The sequence below is a fragment of the Bos taurus genome, chromosome 3, assembly GCF_002263795.3.
Source record: "Bos taurus isolate L1 Dominette 01449 registration number 42190680 breed Hereford chromosome 3, ARS-UCD2.0, whole genome shotgun sequence".
In the NCBI taxonomy this organism is placed as follows: Eukaryota; Metazoa; Chordata; class Mammalia; order Artiodactyla; family Bovidae; genus Bos; species Bos taurus.
In genome coordinates, this window is record NC_037330.1 from 97,511,220 (window position 1) to 97,528,217 (window position 16,998).

The 16,998-nt window shown below is 44.8% G+C and overlaps 1 protein-coding gene across 8 annotated transcripts in view; it reads left to right on the forward strand.

The window, feature by feature from the left end:
- The window catches only part of BEND5 (BEN domain containing 5), a 1,466,135-nt gene that overhangs the window by 1,243,965 nt on the left and 205,172 nt on the right, over positions 1-16,998 (forward strand). For 3 of the 8 annotated variants that reach the window (XM_059884718.1, XM_010803672.4, XM_010803670.4), the window contains one exon: positions 6,362-6,907. The exons of 4 other annotated variants lie outside the window; for them this stretch is intronic. In XM_059884718.1, coding sequence (XP_059740701.1) covers positions 6,362-6,519 — 158 coding nt within the window. In that variant the 3' untranslated portion in view covers positions 6,520-6,907. Of the gene's footprint in view, positions 1-6,361; positions 6,908-16,998 lie in introns of those variants that run through there. One more of the 8 variants, NM_001190953.1, reaches the window with a different exon arrangement.

The following is a 16,998-nucleotide window of genomic DNA, read 5'->3' on the forward strand; positions in this document are numbered from 1 at the left end:
TCATTTCTTATGGAAGCAAGCGAAACACTCCCAAGGGGCCACCTACATCACCCAGCTGCTGCCATGTCTTCCTTTTCACATCCAGGTTTCCTGAAAGAGTTGTCGACACTCACTGCCCATGTGCACTAGCAATGCCCCTGCCGTCTCGTCTGGCTTCCGCTCCAGCCCTCTGCTTAATCTGTCCTTGCCAAGCTTTCCTCCGGCTCCTCTTCACTCCAGGCAGGCAGGACTCCTCCTCCCCAGCCTGTGTGACCACTCTTCCTTTACTGAGAAACCCATCCTGCCCCCTCAAGTCTCCTCCTGCCTGTGGCTTCTCGTCCCCATTGTGGGCTCCTCTCCCCCTGCCCTCTCCTCCGTCTCCAGCCTCCTCCCTCTCCCTCTACAAAGCTGCCCTCTGCTGCTCTCACTCCCCTTGGTTCCCATTGCCCCTGGCGTGCACACGGTCCAGAGTTGAAATCCACACTCATCATCTTGGCTGCTGCCTGATGATCCGCCTCCGGTGACCCCTCCGGCCTCGTCTCACACCACACCTCCCAGTTCCCACTGCTCTCTAACCACTGAGGCCCTCTCCCAGTTCATTCCTGTCCCCACTTCCTCTGATCTGCACACTCTGCCTCCATGTCATTCAGAGAGGCCTTGACTTCCGAGTCCACGTCCTTGACTTCCAACTGTCCAAGCTGATGAAGTAGCCTTGCCATCACTCTTTTAACACATCACCCTCCCTAAAGTCTGCAGTGCATTTCTTATTTATTTATTTGCTTGATGACTGTCTTTCTTCCCCACCCCCATGAGAATATGAGCTTTATGAGAACTTGCTCAGGGCCAGTATGTTGTAAGTGCTTAATAATATTTGTTGAATCAGTGACTGATGGCAAATATATATTTGACCTCAGTTTACACTTTGAGATTCCTGATCCATGCATTTGGGTGCCACTGGTCACCTCCTCCCAGATGTCCACATGACACCTGCACATCTACACCCCTCACTGCTCGCCTCTTCCTTCACCCCGGAGCCTCTGCCCTGTGTGTTCACAGTCATGATGAAGGACACACCACCACCTGCCAGGAACCCAGGGATGCCTCATTCCGCAGTCCTTGTTCAGCTCACTCCCCATCAGTTCTGCCCCTAAATACCTTTTAAACCATCTACTTCTCTCCATACCCATTGCCGCTTTCTTTTCTCCCCTGCCTTACCCCAGCTGCTTTATATTTAATCAGAGTGATCATTCTAAAACCAAGTATGATCCTGTTACCACCACCCTGACACCTGGTGCCCATTATTAAAGGGTAAACTTGTTATATATGCTCAGTCTTTTAGACTCCATGGACTGTAGCCCACCAGGCTCTTCTGTCCATGGAATTTTCTAGGCAACAATACTGGAGCAAGTTGCCATTTCCTACTCAGGGCGTCTTCCCAATCCAGGAACTCTTGCTTGGAGAATCCCATGGATGGAGGAGGCTGGTGGGCTGTAGTCCATGGGGTCTCGAAGAGTCCGACACGACTGAGCGACTTCACTTTCACTTTTCACTTTCATGCATTGGAGAAGGAAATGGCAACCCACTCCAGTGTTCTTGCCTGGAGAATCCCAGGGACGGGGGAGCCTGGTGGGCTGCTGTCTATGGGGTCGCACAGAGTCGGACATGACTGAAGCAACTTAGCAGCAGCGGCAGAGTCACCTAGGAAGCTTTTTAACGTGTCATAAAAGCACCTTCATAATCTGGCCCCTGGCCTGGAGCTCCAGCTTATTTTTTTTAGCATATTCCCTTGAACTGTTAAGGTCTTACTATAATGAGCCTCTGTGTTCCAACAAGCCTTGTCCTCTCTCACGTTAGGGAATTTGCAGATGCTATGTCTGGCACCAGAAGCATAGGTCAGACTGCCCACCTAACCCGTGTGCTGCTTTGCCCAGCCAGCTGTTACTCACTGCCCAAGGGTGCTTAGGAGAACCTTCCTGCAGGAAGCCTTCCCTGACCTCTCAGGGTAGGGGACACTTCTGTTGTGAGTCATAGGGCACCCTGTGCCTGCCTCTGTCCTCTTCTGTCTGTATCTTTGCCTCCTAGGTACCTGGTCAAATAACCCTTTAGAGCCCATAATACTTGCCATACCAGGGAATAAGAGGGAAATTGACTTACCCAAGGCCATACATCTGGTTCAACCAGAGCTGAGCTGAAGTGCGCTTTCAGGCTTCCCTGGGTCTCCAGGGGTTTCTTGTCTTACAGATGTACAGTTCAGTTTGTTGGTTGTTGTTGTTGTTTTAGCTACAGCCCAGCAGGCTTAAAGTCTGTCTCCCATCGCAGCATGCACGCACTGTTTTTAGCCTAATTATTTAAGGTTGCCTTTGACTGGTTCTTCCCATGCAGGCTGTCTTCTGGACTGAGATTGTTTGTTCTGTAAGACTTTACCGCATTTACGCACATTGGACATGTCAAAATGACAAAAGCCTTGGTGCTCACAGGGTTGGTGAGGATTTTTTCTTCTCTTTGGTTTGAAAGTCGCTCTTCACCAGGTAGCCGGGGAATGGGGTGAACACGGACATCACTTTAGAAAGGTGAGAGCAGGAGGGCTGGAGGGGTGTCTCACTGTAATGACAGGCTCCAGAATGACAGTTAAACCCTTATTAAGGTCAAGTGACCTTTTGCAGACTGTCTGAGTTTTCAAATGAGCCACAGCATTGAGTTCTGGTTAATTTTTATAACTTTTTTAATAGGACACATTAACGCTGTTATACACTTTGTTAATTAAGCAATAATCTCAAATGCTCCCTCGCAGAGGGAGACATTCCCGGCAACTGCAGGTGATTAATATCTGGAGCCTAATGAAAGCCTTTTAATCAACCTCGGGGGCCATTCAGTGCTCTTACCCCCAGGAAACGAGAGTGATTGGTATTCTGTGGAGGCCGCTGAAAACCTTCCTCCATCTGCCTCTTCTCTGACTCATGCAGGGGCCTCTTGGGGCCAGCACACCCACTCCCCTGCCCCCTCCTCTCTCCTTTTCCTCTTCACCTACCCTGTTACCTTCCAGAGAACTAGAGCCCTGGAGCTGGAAGAATCTCCTTAGATGATCGGATTTGACCTGCTTTCAGACAGTGAGACTGAGACCCAGAGAGTTTCCCACTCAAGGTGGCCCAGCAACTAGGTTTAGAGCCAGATTCGAGCCCCTGAACTTAGAGACAGTCCTCTGCGCAGGACACACCCCTCATTTGGTTCCGGTTCCAGCAACATCACTGCAATTGTCTGCCTTACCCTGGCCCAGGGCTGGAGAGGGCACCCCCAGGGGGTTCTAGTCTGTAGGAGAGACAGTGTGGTCACAATTTTATTAGACTGCGGTCAGGGATTTGATAGGGAACAAGCCAGATGTGTCAGGGAGCACCAAGAATGCAGGCAGAGTGGGGTCTCTGGCTCAACCTGGGAGATTCCAAGATGAATGAATCTAGAAAAATGAGCAGGGTTTAGTCAGGTGAAGGATGAGGCCAAGGTAATTGGGAAGGAGATGAGCAAAGACTGATTTGTGGGCCAGCCTGGAGCGGGGCGGGAAATGGAGTCAGCAGAGGTAGGACTGGTGAGACAAGGCTACCTGCCTTCTCGTCTCAGTCCCCGTGGAAGGGCCAGCACGAGACAAAGTGCAGGTTGGTCAGGAAGCAGTGAAGGTCAGCTGAAAGCTTCTAAACCCTTCTCCATAGGGAGGAGACGTGCTTCAGAGAAAGAAGGCCTGTAGCACACACACCCGCAGCCTGAGTGGCAGCAGGAGGCAGGCTGGCTGTGTCCCCAGGGAAGGGCTCAGTGCAGAGACCGCAGGGGATCGTGCCCACACTTACCTGCTCTCCAGGCTTCGGTCTTGTCTCACGTGGGTGGAGGAGTTAGCACAAGTTAGTCTCCGTGGTTTCTGCTGGTGTTGACGCTCTGCACCACTGACTGGATTGCCTGCTGTGCACTGGCCTGGTAGACAAGACTTTGTGTGTGTGCATGCGTGTGTGCCCAGGCCTGTCTGACTCTTTGTAACCCCATGGACTGTAGCCCACCAGGCTCCTCTGTCCATGGAATTTTCTAAGCAAGAATATTGGAGTGGGTTGCCATCTCCTCCTCCAGGGAAGACTTTGCTCATCCTGCATAGCAGTTCCTCGAGACTGGGTTGCCATTCCTGTTTTATAGACAAGGAGGATCAGGTACAACAAAGTTAAAAATCTTGCTCAGGACTACATACCCAGTGGTTCATTCCCACTCACAGCCGTAGTCCCCTTATGTGCAGAATTATCATGTCCCCTCGGGTTTCCTTAGAAAAACATTCATGCCTCCTTTTATTCATTTAACAGGCATTTACTTCCTCTTGCCCCTGTGCCAAGCACTGTGCTAGGCCCTGGGAGCAAACAACGGCATATACATAAAATAACTAGGACAACCCCATACAGGTATAGTGTTCCTTACAGTGTGACAAAATCTTGCGAATTGCAAAATGTTTGTATCACATCCTTCATGGCAGCCTTAAAAAAGATCACATGTGGTTTCTTATCCTTGTTGAGTAGGTGAGGAATCTAGGGCAATGATTTGCCTCAGGTCCCCGGGCTAGGAAGTAGGCCACCATCAGGTTCCAGTCAGGTCCCGTCTGGGGCTCACTCTCTGCCTCATCTCGGCAAATGGCTGAGTCAGTGCAAGTGGCCGTCCTCAGCCTCATTAGTGATCACCTCCCTGAGGTACCACTTCACACCCACCAGGTGGCCGAAACCTTAACGATCAGTTAAGATGTATGCATACTGAACTTTGAGGGCTTCCTGGTGGTTCAGTGGCAACCCACTCCAGTATTCTTGCCGGGAAAATTCTATGAACAGAGGAACCTGGTGGGCTACAGCCCATGGGGTGACATGGGCTGTGTGTGTGTGTCTGTGCACACTCAATCATGTCCGACTTTGTGACCCCATGGGCTGTAGTCCACCAGGCTCCTCTATTCATAGAATTTTCCCGGCAAGAATACTGAAGTGGGTTGCCATTTCCTAGTCCAGGGGGACTTCCCAGTCCAGGGATGGAACCCACGTCTCTTGCGTCAGCAGGTTGATTCTTTACCAGCTGAGCCGCTGAGCCACCAGGAAGCCTTCAGAATTCAGTATGCGTACACTGTAACAGTGGGCAGGTCCAGCCAAGGCCCGTACTGGGCATTTCCTGTCCGTCTGCCCCAGGACACAGAGCCTAAGTGCCTGTAATTGCAGAACACAGCAAACAATCCAAGTATTCACTGACAGTAAAGTGGGTCAGTCAGTGGTGGATTAGTCGGACAATAGAACACTACTCATCAGTGAAAAGAAATGACCTGCAGCTGCACTCACACTTCAGCATGGGTAGCTCTCAATACTGAGTGGAAAAAAAGAAAGTCAGATGGATATACAGAGTAGGGAGACACTTGTAAAACGTTCAAAACAGGGGAAGAGTAGATGATACGTTATTTAAAGATGTGTCAGTCACTCAGTCATGTCCGACTCTGTGACCCCATGGACTGCAGCACACCAGGCTTCCCTGTCCATCACCAACTCCCAGAGCTTACTCAAACTCATGTCCATCAAGTCGGTGATGCCGTCCAACCATCTCATCCTCTGTCGTCCCCTTCTCCTCCTGACTTCAATCTTTCCCAGCATCAGTGTCTTTTTCAATGAATCAGTTCTTCGCATCTGGTGGCCAAAGTATTGGAGTTTCAGCTTCAGCATCAGTCCTTCCAATGAATATTCAGGACTGATTTCCTTTAGGATGGACTTGTTTGATCTCCTTGCAGTTCAAGGGACTCTCAAGAGTCTTCTCCAACACTACAGTTCAAAAGCATCAATTCTTCTGTGTTCAGCTTTCTTTATAGTCCAACTCTCACATCCATACATGACTACTGGAGAAATCATAGCTTTGACTAGACAGACCTTTGTTGGCAAAGTAATGTCTCTGCTTTTTAATATGCTATCTAAGTTTGTCATAGCTTTTCTTCCAAGGAGCAAGTGTCTTTTAATTTCATGGCTGCAGTCACCATCTGCATAAAGATGTGTGCGTATGTGTTAACATGAAAAAGAAATTCAGGAGAGCAGTTACCTCTGGTGAGGACAAGGAGAGGGTAGGATGGGGGAGGAGTGTCTGGGAGCTTCAGAGGGACCCCATTAACCAGGGGAGTGGGCACATAGGCATTGTATCTTTATTTTTAAAGTATAAATTTACAGTGTAGATCTCTTTTTCTCAGTACATTTTGTGTTGAAAATTTTAAAAGGCAGCTGTGCCAGTTATGTGAATTGGTACTTTGGAAGTATGTCAGGAGGCACATTTTCTTTTCTCTCCCGTAAAGATATGTACTTGAATGCACCATTAATCCTTGGCCTTCTTGTTTCTTTTCCCTGTCTAGAGTGTTTGTATGACAGAATAGCACAAGAAACTGTGGATGAAACTGAAATTGCACAGAGACTCTCCAAAGTCAACAAGTACATCTGTGAAAAAATCATGGATATCAATAAATCCTGTAAAAATGAAGAACGAAGGGAAGCAAAATACAATTTGCAATAAACTTTGGATTTTTCATAAAGCCTTCTCGTTTTCCTTGCTTGGCGTGTGATTTGCGGGCGATGGTGTTGTCCAGATCAGACCCCACCATGCATGGTGGTGTGCGGGCCAGGAGCCAGTAGGGTTCTGGGGTCAGCCGGCCTGTTCTGAACTTGGACTTCTCACTCCAAAGACCGCAGATGGATTTGCTGAGATTCAGGCAGCAACCTGGCACCAGAGTTGTTCCGGGGATGGTGAAAATCCTGTCCTTTTGGAAGGGGATGAAGTGACTCTGAGTTGCCTATCACTCGGCCAAGAATTTGAGCTGATATTTTTACCATTCAAGGACTTCTATCTTTGTTCCTCTATTTTGTTCTATAATAAAGCTTCATTAATTCTTTGCTGTAGACAATCTTTATCCTCATTTATTTAAGGATGGATATTAAGTGTACAATGGACATGACCAGTGTCCTTTGAGGGGCAGAACATTCAGGCTGAAGGAAAGAAAATTCATAATGGATGTAACTTCTGTCTGCAGATCTGAAGGGCTGTCTTGAAGCAGATTACTTTCTCTTACCTCAGAGGACAGATCTAGGTCCAGTCACCTCTCCCTCAATGTGATCTGAGACTCAGCTCCCCTGATAATTTGAGTCAATCTGTAAAAGAGTGTGAGGGGATGGTAATTTAGATGTGGTTCAGGGTCACCTTCAGGAAGTTGGAGGCAACATCACCTGGTGTCACTTCATTTATCCTATCTTGTATCTCAAGTGATCTTTCAAGTTGCGTAATTTGTATCTCATTCAGTACCTGCATCTCTAAAGTGCCTGGTGCACAATCAAGCAAACCACATTTGATCTTCCTGTTGATTGACACTTCCTTTCTGTAATGCCTGTGCCTATGAAGTCAGCATCGGGCTTCCCTGGTGGCTCAGCCGGTAAAGAATCCACCTGCAATGTGGGAAACCTGGGTTCCATCCCTGGGTTGGGAGGATCCCCTGGAGAAGCGAACGGCTACCCACTTGACTATTTTGGCCTGGAGAATTCCGTGGAATGTATATAATCCATGGGGTTGCAAAGAGTCGGGCACAGCTGAGCAACACACACACACACACACACACACACACATATATATACACATGCACACATATATATGTGTGTGTGTGTGTGCTGCTCAATAAATATTGGCAGTCATTTCTGGTTATTGACTTTTAGACATTGGTTGGAAAACTTTGGCGTCTGGTTTCTCTAATGCTTTATCTAGTAAACCGTTAGGTCATTGGTGGTCTGTAAGCAAAGGCTCAGGGTCACTAGGCTGAATAGTGGATGTGGCTACCTTTATGAGAAGTTTTATTTTAGTACATAAAATAATTCTCTCTAACATGAAATATTATATGCTTGCTAATAGGTTGTATAAGTGTGAATTTCCTTTTATGGTGTTTTCCCAGCTCTCCACAGACTAGCAATGTGATCTTGAACCATGCACTTAACTTCTCAAAGTCCTTGCCAGTACAATGAGGAAAATAATGCATACCACACAGGCTCTGTGAATAATTAAATAATAATAACAACAATAACAGATACTTAATATGTGCCAGGACTGTTCTAAGTGTCTAGCATAAGTTAATTGATTAAGTAAGCAGAGTTTGTGACACTTAATAGAATTCAGTAAATTCTTGTTATTAAGATGTGTTCATTTAAATGGCGGGGGCAGCTTGGGCATTAGTAATGTGGAATGCATGAGAGGCTTGGGAAAAGCATACATCATATTTGAGCTTATCCCCTTTGCTCCCTAAGCATGACAAACACTGAAAGCCTCCATGCATTTCCCTACAAAGACCAATATGATATGATACCTGCTGAAAGGTACTTTTAGGTTGACAGTGTGGCAAGAGTCATGGAAATATATGTTTAAAATGCTGTGACGTGGAAGTGCTTTAGGTAATGTACAGCTTATACATCAGAGACAGAGCAGGGTTGTGAGAGACTGTGGGGTCTGAGTTCACATCGTGACTTTACCACTCTTCAGAAGGTCACTTGACCCTTCTGGAGCTCATTTCTTCTAAAGCGGAGGTAATGATTCCTAACTCAGCACTGTTGTGGAAAGTAATCTGGGTAATATCTGGAAAAGGAGCTGGCTAATATCTGGGAAATGAGTCTCAAAGAGCCATGCAGATGTTATTGATCCTTAGCTTGTAAGGCAGAATAAAATCAGACATGGATGTGACAAGAAAGGGCTTAAGAGCTGTTTCTGATGGGGAATCTGGATGGGTGGGGCAGGTGTTTTTATACCCTAGTTAGACTGAGACTTTTTGGGCACCTATTGTACACCTGATGCACTGTGACTCTTATATGAAGGCAGGGCCACTGTTCTTATATTCATACAAAAGAGGAAATAGACTCAGAAAAGGTTAAATAACTTTTTGGCCAGGGTCTCAGACTTGTCAGTGGTGGAGCTGAGTCAGAATCCAGATCTAGGCAAAATCTGCCCTTTGATTGCCACTGAAAGCTGAGTGGAATATTATGGTCTGGGCTGAGAATCTAGCCATGTAATCTCAGAGCATGTTTAGGAGAGGCCCAACATTAGTAACCAATCAATGGAAATTGGTCTCATTAATTCAAGCCATTTGGAGAGATGAGAAATGACAGTACCATTCATGGGGATCTACAGTTTCATTACATTCAAATACATAACACAAAGCTCAAGTTCATTTCATGTAGCAGGGAATTTCCCAAACTTGCCCAATCTTAAGAATTTGCTGAGGTACTTAAAATACAGATTCCTGGGCTTTGGTTTAGAGAGCTGGATTCAGTAGATCTGGGATAGAGCTGGAAACATGTATTTTAACAGTACTGCCAATATCTGCCCCCGTGGCTCAATGGTAAAGAATCCACCTGCCAATGCAGAAGATACGGGTTCTATCCCTGGGTTGGCAAGATTCCCTGGGTAGGAAATGGCAACCCACTCCAGTATTCTTGCCTGGGAAATCCCATGGACAGAGGAGCTTAGCTGGCTACAGTCCAGGGGGTCGCAAAGAGTTGGTTATGACTGAATATGCACACCACACACCAGGCCAGTTTTGAATAACACCAGTCTAGTAGGCTCATTAGAAGTCCTGCTTTAATAAAGGAGCAAGAATGTTTCCTAAGTAAAAAGACATGCGCCTTCTAAAGTGCCTGGCAATATTTGAAACTGAGAATAAATTTCCTGTTAAATAGCTGAGGATCTGCCCACAAGCTTTGTCCAAAGTTACCCTTCCATGCTCACCAAATGCTGTGGACATGATGCAGAAGGTGACTTTCAGTGTAGGCGTCAATGATTTCCCATTGCTTTTACACTTAGATTGTTCCTTTTGCCTCCTGTGACAGGCCAGTGAGCGTGCAGGACAGAACAGTCAATCCTGAGTTGGCAGAGCCTGAATTGATGAGGTTTGGACCCTGTCTTCAGAAGTCCCAGCCATGAGTTCTCTGTTGCCAAACCAAACAGAAAGATGTGGCTTATTTTTACTTTCTAGATGAGGTAAATAACAGTGACTGTTCTGTGCCCATGGGTTTCTTAGATGCATTTCTAAATTATGACTTTTTTTGGAAATTATGAAGAAATGAAAACCACTTTATAGAAATCTTTGGGAAAATAGGGGAAACATTCCAAATTGCACAGATGCAAGCATTGTGATGTATTTCTTCTAGTCCTTCGTTCAAGAGCATAAATGTGTATTTTACATACCTATGGTCATAGCGTATGATCAAGTTTATATCCTTCCCTTTCTGTTTAACATATTTCCCTGCTGCTCCATGAAATGTATAGGCATCAGTTCAGACATCCACCCAGTGAATGGACATCAAGCTACAGTTGGGTCAGCCACCTGGCCGGCTGTGGGGCCAACCCACAGGGCTGCCAGTCCACAGAAGGCCTCTCTGCATACTTGGGTCCAGTGCAGTGATGGAATGAGCTTGAGTTTAGAAGTTCAGTGCATCTGAGATCAGGTCCCAACTCTAACACCTGGAACCTCACTTGAGGCAAGTTCCTGCAGCTTTCTGAACGCTGGCTTCATCTGTAAACTGGAGAAAGTAGTGCCTGGTTTGGGGGTTGTTAGGAGGACTGAGGATGTAATTAAGGTACCCTAACGAGAGTGGATGAATGGCCACCAGTGTTAATGTTGGTTTTCCTCTCCTCACACTCCTTCAGGCCTCACCTGTGTGTGTGCCTATCCTGTCTCTGACCTGCTCTGACCTTTTACATGGTGACCTTGGCTTTCAAACCTGCCTTTGGCCCTCCAGACATCCTGTGCTCATCCCACAGTGCTCAGTACTCATGGGCTTTTCCCTGTGCTGGGCAACTAGGCTCACAGTCCACCTTCCAGCTTTATTCACCCACCTCAGCCTCCACGCTACCACTAGCCAGCCCATTGCCCGCCCTTGAATTTTTAGGTTGTTTATAAATAAATAAAATGTCTATGAAGATTTTTGTGTGCCTAGATTTCCCCTTTATATTTTCTGTCATTTTCTTGGGTTCATTTTACCTGGGTCAACAGGAGTAGCAAATTTATCATTCTTGATACATATAATGCATGTGACTATGTTTTAAATTATTTTTCCAACCTAACAGTGAAAATCAGTACCTCATTCTAATTCCTTTGGTTATTTCCGAGTCTGCACATCTCTCCAGAATTTGGTTTCTTGTTTATACAAACTGAAAGCTTAACTTGTAAGAATTTCCAGCAGAATTCATTTCATTTTCTGTATGTAGTTTTCTCTGGATCAATGTGTTTGTTTACCTTGGACATATTGTTACTTTTATATCTGCAAATAGACATATCAACAGATCTTTTCATCACTTCTATTGAAGGGATGAATCAGTTTCTGCCAAGCAGCTTCATAGGCTCATGGAACCTAAGTGTCAAAAGTGAATGTTAAGGTCCTCCATCCAGATCTCCTGTTTACTGAAAGTAAATGCCCATTCCTCCAGGCATGCAGAATTCATCTTCCTACCAAAGAGTCCATCCAATTATTGCCATCACTAAGAAGTTTTTATGTTGAGCTAAAAATCTACTTGACTGAAACTTCTGAGGCCACTTAAATTCTCTCTTCTGAAATCATGCAGAATGCTCATAACCCTCTGCAGAGTTGAAGGGGGCAATCTTGTTTCTTCGTGGACTAATAAAGAGCTTGAATTCCATTCTGCCATTTCCCACCTAGGGAAGGTTGCACAGGAAATAGTGAGGACTCTGGGGATTTCTCTGGCAGTCCAGTGGTTAAGACTCTGTGCTGCCAATGCAGAAGATATGGGTTCAATCCCTGGTCAGGGAACTAAGATCCCACATGCTGTGCAGTGTAGCCAAAAGATTTATTAAAAAAGAAGAAGAAAACCAGAATAAAATGCAGGCATGGTAATAATCACTGCCAAAATAAAAGTGATGCCCAGAAATCAAAGAATTAAAAAAAAAAAAAAAAACAGAGTGAACACTCTGGATTTGGATAGCCCTGTGTTCAGATCTTTACTGCCACTTATGAGTATATGACCTTGAAAAAGTTCTCAATCTCCTTTATCTTTAGTTTTCTCATCTTAAAAATGAGACTATTATACCTGTCTCAGTTCAGTCAGTTCAGTCACTGAGTTGTGTCTGACTCTTTGCAACCCATGGGCTGCAGCATGCCAGGCTTCCCTGTCCATCACCAACTCCCAGAGTTTACTCAAAATCATGTCCATTGAGTCCATGACACCATCCAAACATCTCATCCTCCATCGACCCCTCTCCTCTTGCCTTCAATCTTTCCAATATCAGGGTCTTTTCCAATGTGTCAGTTCTTCACATCAGGTGGCCAAAGCATTGGAATTTTAGCTTCAGCATCAGTCCTTCCAAAAGAATATTCAGGACTGATTTCCTTTAGGATGGACTGGTTGGATCTCCTTGCAGCCCAAGGGACTCTCAAGAGTCTTCTCCAACAACACAGCTCAAAAGCATCAATTCTTCAGTGCTCAGCTTTCTTTAAAGTCCAACTCTCACATCCACACATGACTACTGGAAAAACCATAGCTTTGATTAGACGGACCTTTGTTGGCAAAGTAATGTCTCTGCTTTTTAATATGCTGTCTAGATTGGTCATAGTTTTTCTTCTAAGGAGCAAGCGTCTTTTAATTTCATGGCTGTAGTCACCATCTGCAGTGATTTTGGAGCCCAAGAAAATAAAGTCTGTCACTGTTTCCATTGTTTCCCCATCTATTTGCCATGAAGTGAAGGGACCAGATGCCATGATCTTAGTTTTCTGAATGTTGAGCTTTAAGCCAAGTTTTTCACTCTCCTCTTTCACTTTCATCAAGAGGCTCTTTAGTTCTTCTTTGCTTTCTGCCATAAGGGTGGTATTATCTGCCTATCTGAGGTTATTGATATTTCTCCTGGCAATCTTGATTCCAGCTTGTGCTTCATCCAGCCCGACATTTCACATGATGTACTCTGCACATAAGTTAAACAAACAGGGTGACACTATACAGCCTTGACGTACTCCCTTCCTGATTTGGAACCAGTCTGTTGTTCCATGGCCAGTTTTGTTGCTTCCTGATCTGCATGCAGATTTCTCAAGAGGCAGGTCAGGTGGTCTGGCATTCCCATCTCTTGAAGAATTTTCCACAGTTTGTTGTGATTCACACAGTCAAAAGCCTTGGCATAGTCAATAAAGCAGAAGTAGATATTTTTTGGAACACTTTGTTTTTTGATGATCCAGTGGATATTGGCAATTTGATCTTTGGTTCCTCTGCCTTTTCTAAATCCAGCTTGAACATCTGGAAGTTCACAGTTCATGTACTGTTGAAGCCTGGCTTAGAGAGTTTTGGGCGTTACTTTGCTAGCGTGTGAGATGAGTGCAGTTGTGCAGTGGTTTGAACATTCTTTGGCATTGCCTTTCTTTGGGACTGGAATGAAAACTGACCTTTTCAAGTCCTATGTCCACTGCTGAGTTTTCCATATCTGCTGGCATATTGAGTGTGGCACATTCACAACATCATCTTTTAGGATATGAAATAAATAGTTCAACTGGAATTCCATCACCTCCATTAGCTTTGTTCAAAGTGATGCTTCCTAAGGCCCACTTGACTTCACATTCCAGGATGTCTGGCTCTAGATGAGTGATGCCACTATTGTGGTTATCTGGGTCATGAAGATCTTTCTTGTATAGTTCTGTGTATTCTTGCCACCTCTTCTTAATATCTTCTGCTTCTGTTAGGTCCATACCATTTCTGTCTTATTGTGCCCATCTTTGCATGAAATGTTCCCTTGGTATCTCTAATTTTCTTGAAGAGATCTCTAGTCTTTCCCATTCTATTGTTTTCCTCTATTACTTTGCACTGATCACTGAGGAAGGCCTTCTCATCTCTCCTTGCTATTCTTTGGAAATCTGCATTCAAATGAGTGTATCTTTCCTTTTCTCCTTTGCCTTTTGCTTCTCTTCTTTTCTCAGCTATTTGTAAGGCCTCCTCAGACAACCATTTTGCCTTTTTGCATTTCTTTTTTTGGGGTATGATCTTGATCTCTGCCTCCTGTACAGTGTCATAACCTCCATCCAAAGTTCTTCAGGCACTCTGTCTATCAGATCTAATCCCTTGAATCTACTTCTCATTTCCACTGCACAATCGTACGGTATTTGATTTAGGTCATACCTGAATGGGGGTCTAGTGATTTTCCCTACTTTCTTCAATTTAAGTCTGAATTTGGCAATAAAAAGTTCATGATCTGAGCCACAGTCAGCTCCTGGTCTTGTTTTTGCTGACTGTATAGAGCTTCTCCATCTTTGGTTGCAAAGAATATAATCAATCTGAAATTGGTATTGACCATCTGGTGATGTCCATGTGTAGAGTTGGAAGAGGGTATTTGCTATGACCAGTGTGTTCTCTTGGGAAAACTCTGTTAGCTTTTGCCCTGCATCATTCTGTACTCTAAGACCAAATGTGCCTGTTACTCCAGGTATTTCTTGACTTCCTACTTTTGCATATGAGTCCCCTATAATGAAAAGGACATCTTTTGGGGTTTTAGTTCTAGAAGGTCTTGTAGGTCTTCATAAAACTGTTCAACTTTGGCTTCTTCAGCATTTCTGGTCAGAGCATATACTTGGATTACTGTGATATTGAATGATAATGAATGGTTTGCCTTGGAAACAAACAGAGATCATTCTGTCGTTTTGAGATTGCATCCAAGTACTGCATTGTGGACTCTTTTTGTTGACTATGATGGCTACTCCATTTCTTCTAAGGGATTCCTGCCCACAGTAGTAGATATAATGGTCATCTGAGTTAAATTCACCCATTCCAGTCCATTTCAGTTCGCTGATTCCTAGAAAGTCGATGTTCACTCTTGCCATCTCCTGTTTGACCAGTTCCAATTTGCCTTGATTCATGGACCTGACATTCCAGATTCCTATGCAATATTGTTCTTTACAGCATTGGGCTTTACTTCCATCACCAGTCACATCCACAACTGCGTGTTGTTTTTGCTTTGGCTCCATCTCTTCATTCTTTTTGGAGTTATTTCTTCACTGATCTCCAGTAGCATTTTGGGCCCCTACCAACCTGGGGAGTTCATCTTTCAGTGTCCTATCTTTTTGCCTTTTCATACTGTTCATGGGGTTCTCAAGGCAAGAATACTGATGTGGTTTGCCATTCCCTTCTCCAGTGGGCCAATTTTTGTCAGAACTCTCCACCATGACCCGTCTGTCTTGGGTGGCCCTACACAGCATGGCCCATCGTTTCATTGAGTTAGACAAGGCTGTGGTCCATGACACCTGTCTCACAGGGTTGTATCTACATACTGTATAAGAAAATATGAGTAACACACCTAGGCACAGTATCTCTCAGTTCTCTAATCCTAAGAACTCGGACCATCCTGATTGCTCTCTTACAGATGTGCCACTAAACCTGAGGTTCAGGACTAGATGTTCTGGAAGGGGCGTGAGCAGTACTAACTAGGAGCCAGTTGTCATTTCTGGCTCCTGAATGGCGTGTCTCTGTTCGTGTATCCTAACCTTAAATTTGATATATGCGGTTGTTTCAGTAACAGTACTGGCCTGCCATGCCAAACCTACAGCCCTTACTCTCCCGGTTCTGGGCTGCAGTAAATGTGGTTCTTTTTGTTCCCTTTTTTTCTTCCCTTCATCAGCTTAGCAGCTATGTATACCCTCCTCACCTCAATCATGTGTTCTTAAATATATTTCTGAAATGAAATACAGGATCTTGCATGCAACCCAGTTCCATTTCATCTTATTGGTTTTGGCCCAACATTCCAGCTGGTTGAGATCTTCTTTTCCATTTGTGTTTAAAATACAAAACAAAATTTAAGGAAAGCCAAAGCCAAAAAAGAAAATGCGGCCGTAATCCCTAAAACCTAGTCCAACTGCGCGTTCACTGCTAGGCACCCCTCCTGTCTGCCCAAGGAAGCACCTCTTTGCTCATGGCAGTCAGCCAGCCTCCCTGGATCCTGCCTTGTTCATTTAACATCATATGGCAGGCATTTCCCCCTCTGCCGCCTAGTGCATGTAGCTACCATTTTAATACCCTTCCAGGCACAATTACCTCCTTATCTCTTCACTATACATTTTGTTGTCTCTAGTTTCTTACTGGAGAAGGCAATGGCACCCCACTCCAGTACTCTTGCCTGGAAAATCCCATGGACAGAGGAGCCTGGTGGGCTGCAGTCCATGGGGTCACTAAGAGTCGGATATGACTGAGTGACTTCACTTTCACTTTCATGCATTGTAGAAGGAAATGGCAACCCACTCCAGTGTTCTTGCCTGGAGAATCCCAGGGACAGGGGAGCCTGGTGGACTGCCATCTATGGGGCCGCACAGAGTCGGACATGACTGAAGCAACTTAGCAGGAGCAGCAGCAGTTTCTTACTATTAGAGACAATGCTGTCATGATCATTTATAGTTGTTTGTTTCTTAAATTTCTAGGAGTGAGCTAATTGGGTTAAAGGGCAAGAACATTTTCATAGTCTTTTCTATGGTGTTGTTATATCTATACTTGTTGTATTGCTCTCCAAAAGGTTAAACCATGTCTCAAGCAAGGTGGACATTCATGTGCCAACTTCTCACAACTTCACCAATGTCTGGAATTTTTAAAGAAGTTTGGGAAATTCGCTTTCTATACAAAAATACTTTATCAACTTCTTCCTATGTGAATTGTCAATACATATGTTGGCGTGTTTGAGATTCTTAAGGAATTTCATTTTATGCTTTATTCTTCCTCCTAATTTTATAGTGTATAAATATGATCTTTTGTATCTTCACCAAGTTATCAATAATAATGTTTAGGTCAGTGAAAAGAAAAGAACCATGTGGTCCTCCACCAAAGACCCCACTTTTCCTCACCAATTACCTTCTCTGAGCTGGATTATTCTCATAACTAGGGCTCTTCTACCTACATGTAGTCAGGGAAGACCTCTAAGATATAACAGTTGAGTTTATACCATAAGGATGAGAATGGCCATGAGGAAATGATTTGTCTGTCAGTCCATCTCTC